The sequence below is a fragment of the Nestor notabilis genome, unplaced genomic scaffold, assembly GCF_000696875.1.
Source record: "Nestor notabilis isolate BGI_N333 unplaced genomic scaffold, ASM69687v1 scaffold14556, whole genome shotgun sequence".
Taxonomy (NCBI): domain Eukaryota; kingdom Metazoa; phylum Chordata; class Aves; order Psittaciformes; family Psittacidae; genus Nestor; species Nestor notabilis.
The window spans coordinates 18,872-33,856 of NW_009932548.1; the positions used below are offsets into that span (position 1 = coordinate 18,872).

General features: G+C 52.6%; 1 protein-coding gene across 1 annotated transcript in view; it reads left to right on the forward strand.

The window, feature by feature from the left end:
- AIFM3 (apoptosis-inducing factor, mitochondrion-associated, 3) overlaps positions 1-14,985 on the forward strand; it is a 26,880-nt gene that overhangs the window by 10,514 nt on the left and 1,381 nt on the right. The window contains 15 exon segments of the mRNA XM_010016459.1: positions 260-304; positions 1,546-1,642; positions 2,562-2,674; positions 4,793-4,879; positions 5,417-5,508; positions 7,035-7,165; positions 7,783-7,898; positions 8,247-8,318; positions 8,633-8,696; positions 9,512-9,588; positions 10,221-10,338; positions 11,617-11,715; positions 12,100-12,175; positions 14,559-14,626; positions 14,629-14,659. Of these exon segments, the coding sequence (XP_010014761.1) occupies positions 260-304; positions 1,546-1,642; positions 2,562-2,674; positions 4,793-4,879; positions 5,417-5,508; positions 7,035-7,165; positions 7,783-7,898; positions 8,247-8,318; positions 8,633-8,696; positions 9,512-9,588; positions 10,221-10,338; positions 11,617-11,715; positions 12,100-12,175; positions 14,559-14,626; positions 14,629-14,659 (1,286 nt within the window).

Below are 14,985 nucleotides of genomic sequence, written 5' to 3' on the forward strand. Positions count from 1 at the left end.
AGGAGTGGGGTGGGACTGAGGAACCAGCCATGCGCCTGGGATAGAAATCAGGTTTCAGACTGATCGTCAGTGCACAGTTGATATGAGACAGGAAACATCCCACAGCCTCGAGCTGGGGTGAGCCCTGCCATGGCCTGAGCTGCTCTCATAGGAGACCTGGTGGGACCACTGATGAGCTGTTGCACAGAGGGAGCAATCACCCTCCTCATGCTGGAGGCACTCACTGCCCTGCAAATCGCTGCTGTTCTGTCACCCTCAGGTGAAGATTGAGAAGGAGAAGGTGTACATCCGAGCAAGCAAGCAGGTAAGGGGCCACTTGCACCCCAGAATCAAGCCACATGCTTTTAGTTCTGCTCTGTGTGTGTCAGGGTGGAGGGAAATGCTTTTCTTCTGGTCCTGTGGCAGGGGAAGCAGTGCCTGAACAGAAGGGTGCACAAGCATCCAACATGGGTAAACCAAAGGTCCACCCAGCCTGGTCCTGTCTCAAGCAGCAGCTTATATGGACGCACGAGTGGAGCAGGGCAGAGGTGTTGTGTCCCCTTCACAGCCCCCTGCAGCTGCCGACATCTGAGCCGGGGTGTCCATGGATCCAGCTCTTACTGGGTGTTTGTCCTGAATTTGTCCCGAATTTGTCCCGTGTTTCCATATGCTCACAGCAACGTTTAATTTAGTTGGCCCATGGAAACAGGCCTCTTTAAGCAGCCTTTGGGCCTCGTCTGTGGGGTCTGAATGTGGCAGGATGGTGACAGAGGTCATCTGTGCTGCCTTGTGAGCCCAGGCATCAGCTCCTTTTTCTGGAGAGGAACCTGGTGTGTGAGCAGGGAGGGCTCTCATCCCCCCAGATCTGAAGCCCATCCAAGCTACTGCCACCTTTCTTTCCATTAGAAGCCTTGTTTTGATGAACATTTGCATGTATACGTGTGTGAATCCAGTGGCTCAGAACCAGATGCACCCATACAGCACTTGGGTTAGATACAGAGAGGTCACCTGAATGGCAGCAAATCTACACCAGCTGATTTGGGTGGGATATGAAGATTGAGCCTATTTCCTCTACCAGAAATGGAGTTTGGCCTCCAATGGCTGGCACTAGGGGTCTGTGAGCAGGGCTATAGTGGCATAGGTCCTTGAGTGTGCTCTGCTGTGTTGGACAAGTCCATCAGCCTCTGTGGATATCAGAGGTACACAACTTCTGCTCAGGTGCAGGATGAAGTTCCTGACAGGACTTTTCATTCAGCATTTCCATCTTGCCTCTTGGTTGCAGAGGTGCATAAGGACACACCTGGGTTGCTTCTATCCCCTCTCCCCCAGCTCTGTGTACCTGGATCAATCTGCAGAAGACAGTGGAATAATTTTTCTTTTACATCTTGTAAAGGGATGAAGCACCGGGTGGTGGAAGGGTATTTGGATGGGCTCAGGTTTGGAGTCTTCACTGGGTACAAAGGTGCAGTTTCCTTTTGATCCAAGCCGCTTTATGACAATAACGTGGCTACGCAGGTTAAAGCTGAGAAAAGATAATGACTTTTCTTCCTGCTGTTGGTGGCATAGGCTCTTCAGACACAGAGGAGGACAAAGATGATGGCAAAGTGCATCTCCTTGAGCAACTATAACCTGAGCAGTACCAACGTGCTGATCATCGGTGCAGGTATCGTGTGGCACATCCTGGGACCACTGTGTGTGTCCCCTCCTGCTCTGTGGAGCTTTGTAGTTTCCTGTCACAGTCTTTTGTAGTGGGTGCCCAGAACCCTATTCCCTCTACACCCTTCCCAGGTACATCAGTAACCCCTGATTTCCTGATCAGGGAAATAAGTGTAAAGTCCTCTCAGGTGATTCTGTGATGTGGATACACCTTTTCCTCTTGGGGTCTGCACATCTCTGTCTCAGCCCACTGCAGCTGCTTGCAGCTCCAAAGCTCTCACCCCAAGATGCTTCTCTGAAGATAAATTCTTCCATCTTCCCAGAAAATATCAAATCTCTGCATGAAATAGCAAATCTGCCAACCTGTCTTTTCTTATCTCTTGTCCCAGCTCCATTTGTGTAATGCAGTTTTTGTAGAAAGCTGGAGTGAATAGAGATTGATGGAGTGAATCCCATATACTGAGCTTGCCTGTTTCTGGAATGGGTTGGACACTAAGCTGGACCGTGTCATGGTGAAATGGAGGGTGGGAGGAGTGCACAAGCTGCACAGTGTTGCATCTGGGGCTGGAGGAGATGGCTGCTCCTGGCATGGGGGTTGTTCTTAATTTATTGCAGCCCTGAGGTCACCAGATCCATGTAGACATGGGAGCACACTGCGACCTTCTGCTGTGACCATCTAGGTTGCAGCTCACAGCCTGAGCAGAGGTAAACCAGCCTGGCTGGCTCTTCCCTTGCTGCTGGGGAACGATGTTCCCGTCCTTGTGCCCCTGCTGTTGGTTGACTGACAGCCAGGGTGTGACATTGCAGGTCCCTGAGGTCACCTGCGCTGTGCTGGTGTGTGGCAGGGCTGGTGGGGTTTAGGAGCAAAGGATTCAGACCTTAAGATGCCCAGTGTGCTGCTGCCACCAGTTTTCTTTCTCCCTTAGGGGCAGCTGGACTGCTCTGTGCAGAGACCTTGCGCCAGGAGGGTTTCTCAGACAGGATTGTGATGTGCACGATGGACAGACACCTGCCCTACGACAGACCAAAGCTCAGTAAGGTTTGTAACACTTCGGGAATGTCACATTCCTTCCCTGTTTTAAAATTGCTCTAGGACCTTTCCCCACGTACTGCAGCAGCACTTTTCTTCTTCCTTATGTGTCCCAGCTCTGGTTTTCCCTTGAATTTTCTTTTCTGTTGGTGACTGAAATATGAAACATAGCAGAGGAATTGTTGAAGCTCTGAACTAAGAGTGCTCCAGCACAGGTACAAGGACATTCTTCCCTGTGAGGGGGTGAGTCGCTGGCAGAGGGTGCCCAGAGAAGCTGTGGCTGCCCCATCCCTGGCAGTGTTCAAGGCCAGGTTGGACACAGGGGCTTGGAGCAACCTGCCCTAGTGGAAGATGTCCCTGCCCATGGCAGGGGGTTGGGACTAGAGGAGCTTTAAGGTCCCTTCAACCCAAACCATTCTTATGATTCTTTGTAGGCCTAGCTATAGCTGACTTGGGCAGCTTGCACCTGGATGGATCTTTTTATCATGTTTCTGGATCAAAATCTTTAGGTCAATGAAATGGGAGATGTGAAAAAAAAAATTAATTGTCTCCCAGGTCTTCAATGACTGCGTGGTTCTTCCTGCCCAGAGGTGCTCCATGCCATGATTATTGGGATTATCAGTCACCATCTCAACTGGGTAATGTGATTACAGTGCAAAGATCATTTTTTCTGGCATTCATCCTATTTCGCATTCCAATTGTAGACACAAGATGGTCTTCTAATTGCGTTTTTTATTACTGATTCCTAAGCTTTACATGATACCAGAGAGCAGCTCAGGGTGGACAGGAGCATTTGGTCTTGAAGACTGGAGATAACCTCAGAACGGGCGGTGTATGTATTCCCCTTTCTGACAGGGTTGCTCATCTGACTCTGCTTCCAGACCCAAGGCAAAGTGATTTTCAAAGAAAGGCAAATATATGCATGACTTTTTGAGAACATTCAATTTGTTTCTGTGCTTGGACAAGACCTGCTTGGGGTGAGGAGCAGCTGCCTGAAACCTGCATCCAAGAGTCACAGAGGTTGTGCTGGGGAGCTCGGAGAAGCCCGTGGTCCCTGTCCCAGCCAGGTGGCCCTCCCCACATCCATCCCCACCATGAGAATCTTAGGCTGCCTTTTCCACTCTCTGTTACATAGTAGGAACATCTCACACAGCAGAGGTGTTTTGCATGGTCTGTTAAACTCTCACTCAACACATCACGTTTGGAAGGTGCACAAAGCCCATGAAAGAGAAGGCAGAATTCTCAGGAACAGGCTAGAAAAAAAAGGGTGTTTTTCTTAATCCTATAGTGAGTGGGACTAACCTTGGAAAGAGTCATTGGAGGAGGAGCATGTAAAGCTGTAAACAGCAGTCTTCTTGCCCCCTGGAAACTGTAGCGTTGTCCTTCCTCTGCCTTGCTGAACGCCTGTTACCAATCTGTCTCAAAGTCCCACCAGACTGCTCCTCTTGGTCCCCTTTGGACCATGACCTGCTCCCTGGTGTGCTGCACCGTCCCCATTACTGTCTCTGGAGCACTGAGGAGCCGCAAACCCATGGTGGTTGTGCACTGCTCTGCACTGGCCTCCCTGCACATGCTCCCGAGCCATGGGTCAGACATTCCTCTCTGTAATTGTTGGGTGTTGGAAGAATTTGCAGTAAGATCTGTATGACCTTGCATGTGCCTCAGGCCCCAGGGTATGAGTCTCTGCAGAGCACAGTGTCAGCTGGAGTTACAGCAAAGGGGTGTCCTGCAGGGCTTATCCCAGCCCCTGACTGAGCCACTCCAGGGACAAGGACCTTGTTGTTTTCCAGCTGGTTGTTTTCCAAATAACGGGGGGTTTTCTTATGTCCCTATGAGCTATGAGGAGCTGCAGTGAGAGCTGCTTTGCACTCAGAAGTGCCTGCTGTGGTCCTGCCTTGGCCAGTCAATGCCAGCGCGGTGCTGAGCAGGAAGAAGGAACTGGGGTCCGGTCTGGCATCTTGTGATGACTTTCACTTGACCAGGCTTTGATGACAGCCTCTATAGAGCAACTTATGGCCCGTGCCATAAGGGCTGACTTCAGGCTACTGCTGACATGGGTCCATAACAGGCATTTCTCCCCTTGCCTGGTGAACCACAGCGGTTGACAGCAGAATGGCTTTTTTGCAGTCGATGGACTCCCACCCGGAGCAGATCGCCCTGCGCCCCAAGGAGTTCTTCTGCAGCTACGACATCGAAGTCCTGACCGAAATGCAGGTAAGGGGAGTGCTGTGTGTACCTGCAGACTACCTTCTGCAAGTGCTGGCACACAAGGGCTATGTTTAGGAGATGTGGCTGCTGGCTCTGTTCTTAGCTCACTGGATGTGTTGCAGAAATGTTGGGTCTCCCCCAGCACAGAGCACAGGTTGCCTGTGATTGTTCCAAACTACGGTTAATGCGATTCCTCCCGTGGCAGCAAGGACACCCTGTGCAAGCTCTATGGTGACCATCATTCCTTTCCTGCCATTTGGGAGCTTCCTCACGTGGATCTGGGGTGACCAAGTGGCCTCTGATGAGGATAACCAGCCTGCAAGCCGTGCAGTGATGGCTTGAACATTTCTCCCCAGTATTTTATTTATACTGTGGGATTTTCAAGGATCTGTGGAAAGGCAACCAGGAATATTTGAGGTCTGGGTTGGCTGAACTGTGGACAAGAACACAGGGGACTAAGAAGTAACAAATAGGTTGGTTGGGCTGAGAGCTGAGTGAGTGGCTGGGATTCCATCCCTTAACATACTTTAGGAATGATTTCAGGTTGCGGCTGTGGATGTCAAGAACAAGGTAGCCGTGTTTAAGGATGGATTTAAGATGGAATACAACAAGCTGCTGATAGCAACTGGAAACACGTAAGCTACAAACAAACATTTTAAAGAGCAAGTGAAACTGTTATATCTGAAAATATGAGGAGCTTGTGCCTGGGGATGAGGGGTCAAATTTGAAGTTGAAGTTGAATTTGTTTGCGAAGAGTGTTTGCTTGCAGGAAAAGCAAGGAATAACTGTTAGATATGTCTGTATATACCTCTATATCTCTATCTAGATATATCTATATCATCTCTCTCTCTGTGTCTGTCTGTGTTGGGGGGTTGGGCTAGATGACCTTTGGAAGGTCCTGTTCAACCCAAACAATTCTGTGATTCTATGATATATCTATATAATCGATATAATATATATATCTAGCTCTATAAAGCTGAGCTGGGTTTGTCTGCTCAGCCAAAGCTGAAAAACCTTTGTGTCACCTCCGTGTCACCCAAGAGCACCACCCTGGAAGTAGCGGGTTGACTTGCTCTCTGTAGAGGATTTGTCAAAACTGACACTTTAAGATGAAAACGAGGTGTCCTGGCTCCCTTTCCTTGTGCTCCCAACACAAAATGAAGTAGGAGAAGTGCAGCCCCTGCAGAATTTAATCAGGTAAAGAGATGCTGTAGAACAGCCAGAACAGGGGCTCCCATTGTCACCCTCTGTGCCACCAGTAACAGCAGCAGTCCCACTAAATGCTAAGGGCTGGTGCTGGGGTCTGCACCAGTCGCCTAATTGGGTTCAAGAGGATTGAGTCTTCAGCAGTAATGTCAAAATCCTAGAGCACAAGCTCCAAGTACACTGAGTATATGTTTTAGGTACCTGAATTATTTAGGATTGTCCGTCCTGTTTCCAGATGTTGTTGAGGATGCAGGGGCCAGATGTTTAAAAATACATAGGCTCCACTGAGTGCATGGGGGAGGACACGAATAAACTGCTACAGCATTAGCAGCGTGCTCCTATGAACAGATTGTGGAACCTGAATCTGCAGAGGCTTATGAAACGTTCAGTATCTGGCTCCAGAACATCTGCTGGAGCACACCGTGACATTTCTGTGTCCCATTAAGCATCTGAAAATTTTGCAGCATGCCAGCAGTTATGCACAAGCTTAGAATCACAGAATAGTTTGGGTTGGAAGGGACCTTCAACGCTCATCTAATCCAACCCACTGCAATGGGCAGGGACACCTTCACCTAGATCAGGTTGCTCAGAACCACATCCAGCCTGGCCTGGAATGTCCCCAGGGATGGGGCATCCACCAACCTCTCTGGGCAACCTGAGCCAGTGTTTTACCCCCCTCATCACTTGCAAAGCCGTGCCTGGCCTGTGCTGCGCTGCACTGCCCAGGAGCAAGCTCACCCCAGCCTCAAGGGCTCTCTGGTCCATGGATGGGGTCAGGGGAGCTCTGAGCCCACCAGCATTTGGGTTTTTCCATGTTATGTCTCCAGCCCAGAGAAAGATGAAAAAAGGAAAGGTCTGAGATGATGCTGGAGTCCTGCAAAGAGGGTCTGCAGTCCCAGCTGCCAACATGGGGTCCAGAAAAGCACCTGTATTGCCCTCAGTATCTGTTTTTCAGGCCCAAAGCGCTCAGCTGCAAAGGCAAGGAGGTGGAAAATGTTTTCAACATCCGGACGCCTGAAGATGCCAACCGTGTGGTGAAGCTGGCCACGAGCAAGAACGTGGTTGTTGTGGGAGCATCCTTCCTGGGTGAGCACTCTTTCTACAGTATCCGTGTCTCACTATCCACGTCTTCCTGCAGATGGTCCCAGGCCCTCACTCAGTTTGTCACTGCTCAGTTAGAGGTAACCCCTCGCCCAAACTGGACCTTAGGGTAGTCCAACCTCCAGGTCCAGGGGGAGAAGAGAAGCTGTGTGCAGACCTCAGAGCAGCTTCCAGTGTCTGAAGGAGGCTATAAGGGTGCTGGAGAGGGACTCTGCATCAGGGACTGTAGTGATAGGACAAGGGAGAATGTTCAGACGTAAAGAGGGGAGATTTAGCTTGGGTATAAGGCAGAAGTTCTTCCCTGTGAGGGTGCTGAGGCTCTGGCAGAGGGTGCCCAGAGAAGCTGTGGCTGCCCCATCCCTGGCAGTGTTCAAGGCCAGGTTGGACACAGGTGCTTGGAGCAACCTGCCCTAGTGGAAGGTGTCCCTGCCCATGACAGGGGGTTGGAACTGGAGGAACTTTGATGTTCAACCCAAACTAGTCGGATGGTTGGAACCCCAGATCTCCCTGTAGAGCAGCTCCAACCTCCCCAGCTGGGATGGGGCAAGGCTGCTCCTCTGCTGCTGTCCCCATCGCCACTTGGACCTGCTTCTGTTCCCCAGGGATGGAGGTGGCCGCCTACCTCACGGAGAGGGCCCACTCAGTGTCCGTCGTGGAGCTGGAGGAAGTCCCCTTCAAGAAGTTCTTTGGGGAGAGGGTTGGCCGTGCTGTCATGAAGGTAACCTTGCTTTCCCACCAGAGGGTAGTTTTGGTGAGAGTGGGTTCTGCTTGTTTCAGTTGGTGCACTAATTAATTGTTATTTGATGTTTATTGATTAAGCTGTGATGGCAGCAGTGACTAGACAGGAAGAACAGGCTGTGTCTTCCCTCTTATGATCCGTGTGTGCTGTAGGGCACCTTCTTCTGAATACATGTTGGGGACAGAGCTGGTGCTGACCCCCATTTGCATCGCGGGTTGATGAGAGCCCAGAGGGTGGTCGGGGCAGTGCAGGGGGCACAGGGACTCTGGGAGCCGGGGTGGTTTGGGGTCCTGATGTCCTCTGCTTTGTTCCATGTCCTCCCTCCAGATGTTTGAGAGCAACAGGGTGAAGTTCTACATGCAGACAGAGGTGTCAGAGCTGCGGGAGCAGGAGGGCAAGGTATGGTGTAGGCAGGGGCTCCCTGAGGTTACCACTTCAGCCTCCCCCCAGGGCACTGCTCTCTTCACTGCTGAGTTTCTGACCTTTCCTGGCCCCTGAAATTCATATTTCTGGGACTTGTCCCCCAGGAGCATCGTGCTCCAGTGTGGCATGTGGGGTGGTGCCATTGCTCCCACCCTCCTGCTGCCATTAAAAGGGGTTCTGGTCACACTGCAGGTCAGGAGAGGAGTGAGCTGTCGGTCTGCCTTGCTCCTGGTACAGGTTTGGGGTTTTGTCCCTAAAATAACCGTGCTGTCCCCCCGTGTCTCACACAGGTGAAGGAGGTGGTGCTGAAGAGTGGGAAGGTGCTGCGCGCCGATGTGTGTGTTGTTGGCATTGGTAAGGGGCTGTGCCTGCAGGTGTGGAGCCCATGGGGCTCTGCTTGGTGGAGGGGACGTGGCAGCAATGGGTCCTGGGGCAGGGGAGCTGGGGGGTGGTGGTGATGTGCCAGCCCTGCTCAAATTCAGTCTGTGCAGCGAAGCTGGAAAAGGCCTTTCTAGAGCCTCCACCCCAAAGTGCAGCTGAAAATGTATTGGGAAAATAGGAATGGTTTTGGTTTTTCCAGAAAAAAAACCAAACTACCCACACACATTCCCACCAACCTCATCCCCTCAAATGGTTTCTTCGAAAGCCTCCCCAGACTGATGGGGTTTTCCTGGTTTTTATTTTAATTTTTCATTACTACACTGCTACAGGTGGGGATTTTTCTCCTTTCCACTTGGGGCAAGAAAAGTCCCTTCCTCACTCTGTAACTTTTCACAGTGTTGCAGGCTGGAAGAAACAGAGGATTAGTTTAATCCTGCTTCTGTCACTTTATTGACTCCTCTGAATTGTGATGGGCCAGAGGGGGAAAAACAAAAAGATCGCAAAAAGGGAAATGAGAACTGGTGAAAAGGTGCAGACTGTGGGAGAGGCACCTTGGAAAAGGTGGGGGGCAGATTCCAGTGGTACTCTGGTGGCTTGACGAGCTATAGGGACCCTGGGGTGCAGTAGGTGATGTAGTGGGAGTAGTGGGGCTCTGGAGAGGCTCTGGTCCCCTCTCCCATGGGATAGACAGGTTGTGCAGGCAGGGGGCAGATCTGTGGCCCGGGGATCACCCCAGGACTGGGGGGATGCCCGGCTGCTGTGCCAGCAGCTCTTCCCTTTTCCCACAGGCGCAGTCCCAGCGACAGGCTTCCTCAAGCAGAGTGGCATCAACATCGACTCCAAAGGCTTCATCGTGGTCAACAAGGTGAGCCAGGGGGGCAGCCCCTGCCAGGGGAGAGCAGGAGGAGCTGAGTGCCCTCCTCCAAGATGAGCTTCCCTGTGGCTCCAAACTTGCTGCAGGGGGGTTTCATCCAAGATGCATAATGCTTGACCCCCCCTGCAGCCCAGGGTGATGTGGCTTGAGTCCAGCTCTGAGATGCCCTGGGGTGGTGTGGGTATTCTGGGGGGAAAGTCATTCTAAGGATCCCACAGGATCTTACCTTTCCTCACCACCACCAGTGACTCCAATTCGACTGATGCTGGTGCTGATGGATGGTGTGTGCTATGAGGGAAGAGTGTGTCAGGGAGGCTGGGGCTCATTGCTCATATATGCAATAAACCAGGCTCTATTTTAAATACTGAGAAACCCCAGCCTTCTAAGAGGAGCTCCAGGACACCAAGTCTTGTCTCTCTTTACTGGATAACCCACTGGCAAGTCCCTGCCTCTGTGGTCTGCTTGGAAAGTGAAGAATGCTGAATCAAATCCCACCAGAGCTCCCTGAGTTGAGCAGAGGCTGCCTGGTGTTCCTGGGGACCTCACAGCTCTGGAGCAGTTCCCTGTGTCTGTTCATGGAGGGTGCAGACCCCACTGCTGCCCACTTCTACTTCCTCCTGCAGATGATGCAAACCAACATCCCCGGAGTGTTTGCGGCTGGCGACGCGGTCACGTTCCCTCTGGCTTTGAGGAATAATAAGAAGGTGAACGTCCCTCACTGGCAGATGGCCCATATGCACGGTAAGTGCTTTGCAGCCCCTTGGCTTCACAACAGCAAATTGCATATGGAAATGAGCCTTCTCCATACCCCCAGGAAATTTCCAAACCCACTAGCAAGAGAATGAGACAACTGCCAGTAGGGGAGCTGGGTAGTTGCATTTAACAGTTTGAAGCATGTATGTTTTATGCTGTTCTATATGCCTTCATTTGTTAGCTTCTTGACGTGCATTGCCTGACAATGCCTGAGACCTTTCTCCCCTCCATGCCAGCAAGGCTGGAAACCCTGGTGTGATCAGCTGCCCTCAAGCTTTCCAAAGCCACAACTGCATGAGGAGGTTGACTGCTGGGTGGGTGCCCTGGGTGAGAAGTTTTGGAACCACACCTCCAACATTAGCCTTCGGATACAGCCCCCTTTAATGCTGGCCCAGACATGCCATGAGGATGGTCAAGGCCTGGAGCACCTCCCATATGGAGACAAGCTGAGAACATTGGGGCTGTTCAGCCTGGAGAAGAGAAGCTGCGTGGAGAGCTCAGAGCAGGTTCCAGTGTCTGAAGGGGGCTACGAGGATGCTGGAGAGGGACCTTCATCAGGGTCTGGAGTGATAGGACAACGGGTGATGGGTTCAAACTGAAACAGGGGAAGTTGAGGTTAGATATAAGGCAGAAGTTCTTCCCTGTGAGGGTGCTGAGGCGGGGGGAGGGTGCCAGGAGAAGCCGTGGCTGCCCCATCCCTGGCAGTGTTCAAGGCCAGGTTGGACACAGGGGCTTGGAGCAACCTGCTCTAGTGGAAGGTGTCCCTGCCCATGACAGGGGGTTGCGACTAGATCATCCTAAGGTCCTTTCCAACCCAAACCGTTCTGTGATTCTATGGTTCTGTGCCTCTGTGGTAAGAACTGTTCCTTAACAGTCTCCATGCCCTCAGTGGGGGTTATCCATCCCATCCCTGTTTGTGGTGGGAACTCAGTAAGCTCTGAGCCCTGTCACTGTTGCAGAAGTCGTGTTGAACCAGGCTCAGCAGCACATGGCTTATGGCAGTGGAGGGGGTGAGGGTCAGGGGGAGCTGCAGTGCCGGGGAGGAGGCCAAGCCCAGCCTTGGGCGCTGCGATGCACTGCAGTGCGCTTCCTTGTTGGTGCTGTTTCTTGTTGCTGTAGTGTCTTTTATTTAGCGTAAGCAGAAGGTCCTGGTCTCCCTGTACTCTGGGACTAGAGATGTCGATGCTGTCCTGTGACCGAGGGCAGACCATGATACCTGCCCCAGCACAGAGCTGCCCCTCTTACTCTGCTGCTTCCCTCTCTCAGGCCGTGTCACCGCACTGAACATGCTGGCCCATGGTGTGGAGCTCAGCACAATCCCATACCTGTGGACTGCGATGTTCGGGAAGAGCATCCGATACGCGGGTAAGGAGCTCCCTGAGCCTGCTGTAGAGTTTGTGCTGGTGGAGGTGTGCTGGGATAGAGCAGCCACAGCCACCTCCCTTGCTGTGGAGCCTCTGTGACAACCTCTGCTTTGGGTCTGCTTCCCTTCCTGCCTCCAAAACCTGATCTGCTCATGGCCATGTGGTGCAGGGCCAAAGGGGTGGTCACAGGGGGTGGCCCAGTATGAACAATGTCCCTCAACTCTGAAGAAGAATGGGAGCTTTTTGCTACCCTCATCTGGTGCTGGTCTCTTGATGACTGCAGGATGCTCTTGTGTAGCTCTGGATTGAAACATCCTGTCTTAGGGACTAGAGCTGGATCCAGGGGAATTGTTGCTGAATCCACTGCTTCTTCTCTGCCTTCCAGGTCATGGGGAAGGATTCGATGATGTTGTCATTCAGGGAGATGTAGACGAACTGAAGTTTGTGGCATTTTATACCAAGTAAGTGTTCCCCTTCTCCACATTTCCCCACAGACATTCATCTAAGCTTGTTCTTCTGTTAGGCTGGAAAGTATTTTTTCCAGAGCTTCTGCCTGAAGTTTTGTTTCTCTCTGGACACTGAGGCTGCAGGGCAGTAATAAAAGGCCCCAGATAAATGATGTGCTAAGAGTAAAGCAAGTTAATCTGATCTTTGGACCTAATGTCTCTGACAGATGTTAGCACTTTGTCTGTTCACGTAGTATATGAGAGCAGGTAACGGCTTCTATTAATGTGTTGCTGGAAATTCCCATCAAAGTCGTCCTCCCCTCTCATCGCTGTGTTAATGACTTGTGGCCAGGGCTAGGCCGGGAGCTCAGGTATCACTGCTGCTGTTATGGGTTGACAAATTAAACTAAAAACCCCTCTTCTGAAGCCGTGAAGGTCAGCAGGAGTTCAGGAGCTTCTGTTACAGCTGTGTGGAACCCAGCTCTCCTCTAGGCAGGCAGCCTGGCTGGGAATACTTGTGGATGTGCTGACAGCCGGGATGTGCTGCCCCAGCTGTTTCTGAGCTGCGAGAGCCACAGCAAGACCGTGCACTGTGGATTTATCCCAAAATAGCTACTGCTCTTTATCCTGCCATTGCCTCTGTCCCATCCTGAACTGAAATCCGTGGCCACGGGGCCTCTTCATGCTGGGACACGGATGGGATTTCTTCAAGTGCTTTCTAATGTGGGATGGGGAGAGTGAAACCAGGGAAATGAAGGTCTGCAGTGCCCAATGATCAAACCACCAGCAGCAGCATCAGGCAGTGATCCTCTCACCAGGGCTCACCCAGTCCTCTGCCCAGTGTTCTTCACGGCATCCCCTCTGCGCCTCCCTCTCCGAGACCAGCCACTCACTTCCATTGCCTGGTACTTGGATGTGTCCGTTGGGCTTGGAGAGGCACAGGGCTCCCTTTGTTAGGCCATGGCAGGAACAGCCAGGTCCCCCGTGCCCACCCTCCTTCTCCTGGTGCCTTGGATAGAAACCTGCTGCAGGCAACAGGGCTCCAGCATCCGCTGCCCTTGCATGAACCTTGCACATGGTTCACTTCTGAGCTCCCCTTGGCCAAAACCTCCTAATAGGGTGGGTTTGTGCCTGTGCTGGGGAGAGCTGCTGCACAGGGACATCCTGTCTCCAGCCACAGCCACGAGGCTGTCACTTCCCACCCTCTTGATGGTTTGAAGTTCATTTAAATCACACAACTGCCAAAGCAGCAATTTAAAACCAGGTTTGGCAGTTTTGCTGGAGGGGTTTGCAGCATCGTGCGTATTGCATCCTTGGGAAGCCACCCCACAGCCATTGCACTCTCCTGTCTCCTGTCCCCTGGCCTCACTGGCAGCCCCCTGCATGCAGCAAATGCAGCATTACAGGGCCAGGCGCCTGCAGCCTGCCCTGGCACACATTTCTTTCCAGCATTAACACCTTCTTTGAAGCCTCGATTTCCCCCTTTCCATACCGGAGCTTTCAGCCATTTATTCCAACCCTACTTAGAAAGGAAATGTCAGGTTGCTTTAATTAAGCATTTGTAGAGCCTGTTCAAAGGAGAGCCCTGAGGAAGGTGCATAATCCTGCTCTGTGCAGCCCGGGGCCTTGGACTGCAAAGGCAGACCCACCAGTGTGCAGGGAAGCTGCTCAGTGCTCTGATGTTCTGCCACACAGGAGGAACTCTGGAGATGGCTTTTGGGTACCAGGATGGCATCCCCCCCTGAGAGCCAGAGGTGCCAGGGGAGCGCTGAACAGTGCATCCCCACTGCTTTGCTCGGCTGCAATCCCAGTCCCTGCTTCTGTGAAAGCATTCCTTTCTCTTTTTCTCATTTGGTGACGGTTGTTCTGGATGGTGCTAATGCTTTTTGAATGAGGACATTGCCCCAAATGGACCATCCCCTTGCACTTCCTTCTGTTGTGCCCACCCGATGGTTTGGGCTCTCCTTCTCTTGGTGCACACTGTCAGGGAAATCCTGACCACCCGCCTCTCCTCTCTCTCAGTACAGGACATCAGCAGAGGGATCACCTCCCTGACTGGCAGAACCACTGGGCATCCTTGCTGATGTCCAAGGCTTCATCCACCTTTGCTGGTGTTTTCCCACAGATTTCAGGGTGCTCTGAGCTGTCTCCATCCCCTGGGCACCTTAGTGATGCTCACCACACCAGCACGTGTGAGACCACAGCGGGGCTAGCCTGCTGTGCCAGCTCTGAGCCCTCTCCTGCCCCTTGTCCCACCCCACCAGCAAAGGCTCTGTGATGCTCACACCTTCGGACGGGTCCAGGGTGTTTCTCCACTTCTCTCCAGCATGTTGCTTCCTGGGTGCTGGAGCTGCACTTGTGCAGGGCTGCCCTAACCCCATGCTCTGCCCGGCCCTAGGAGCGACGAGGTGGTGGCTGTGGCCAGCATGAACTATGACCCGATCGTGTCCAAGGTGGCTGAATGCCTGCGGGCGGGACCATCCGGAAGCGTGATGTGGAGTAAGTAGCAGTGCTGCAGGAACTGGCAGCGCCGGGGCAGGGGCTGAAGGGCCAGGGGTGCAGGGCAGGGCTGAGCACCTGACGTGGTTTAAGCCTACCTGGTAACTCAGAACCACACAGCCGCTCGCTAGCAGTGCTGCAGGAACTGGCAGCGCCGGGGCAGGGGCTGAAGGGCCAGGGGTGCAGGGCAGGGCTGAGCACCTGACGTGGTTTAAGCCTACCTGGTAACTCAGAACCACACAGCCGCTCGCTCACTCCCCTGCTTCTTCCTCCCCCTGCTCCCGGAGGGAGGGGGGGGAGGATTGGAAGAATGTACCTCCCCTGGC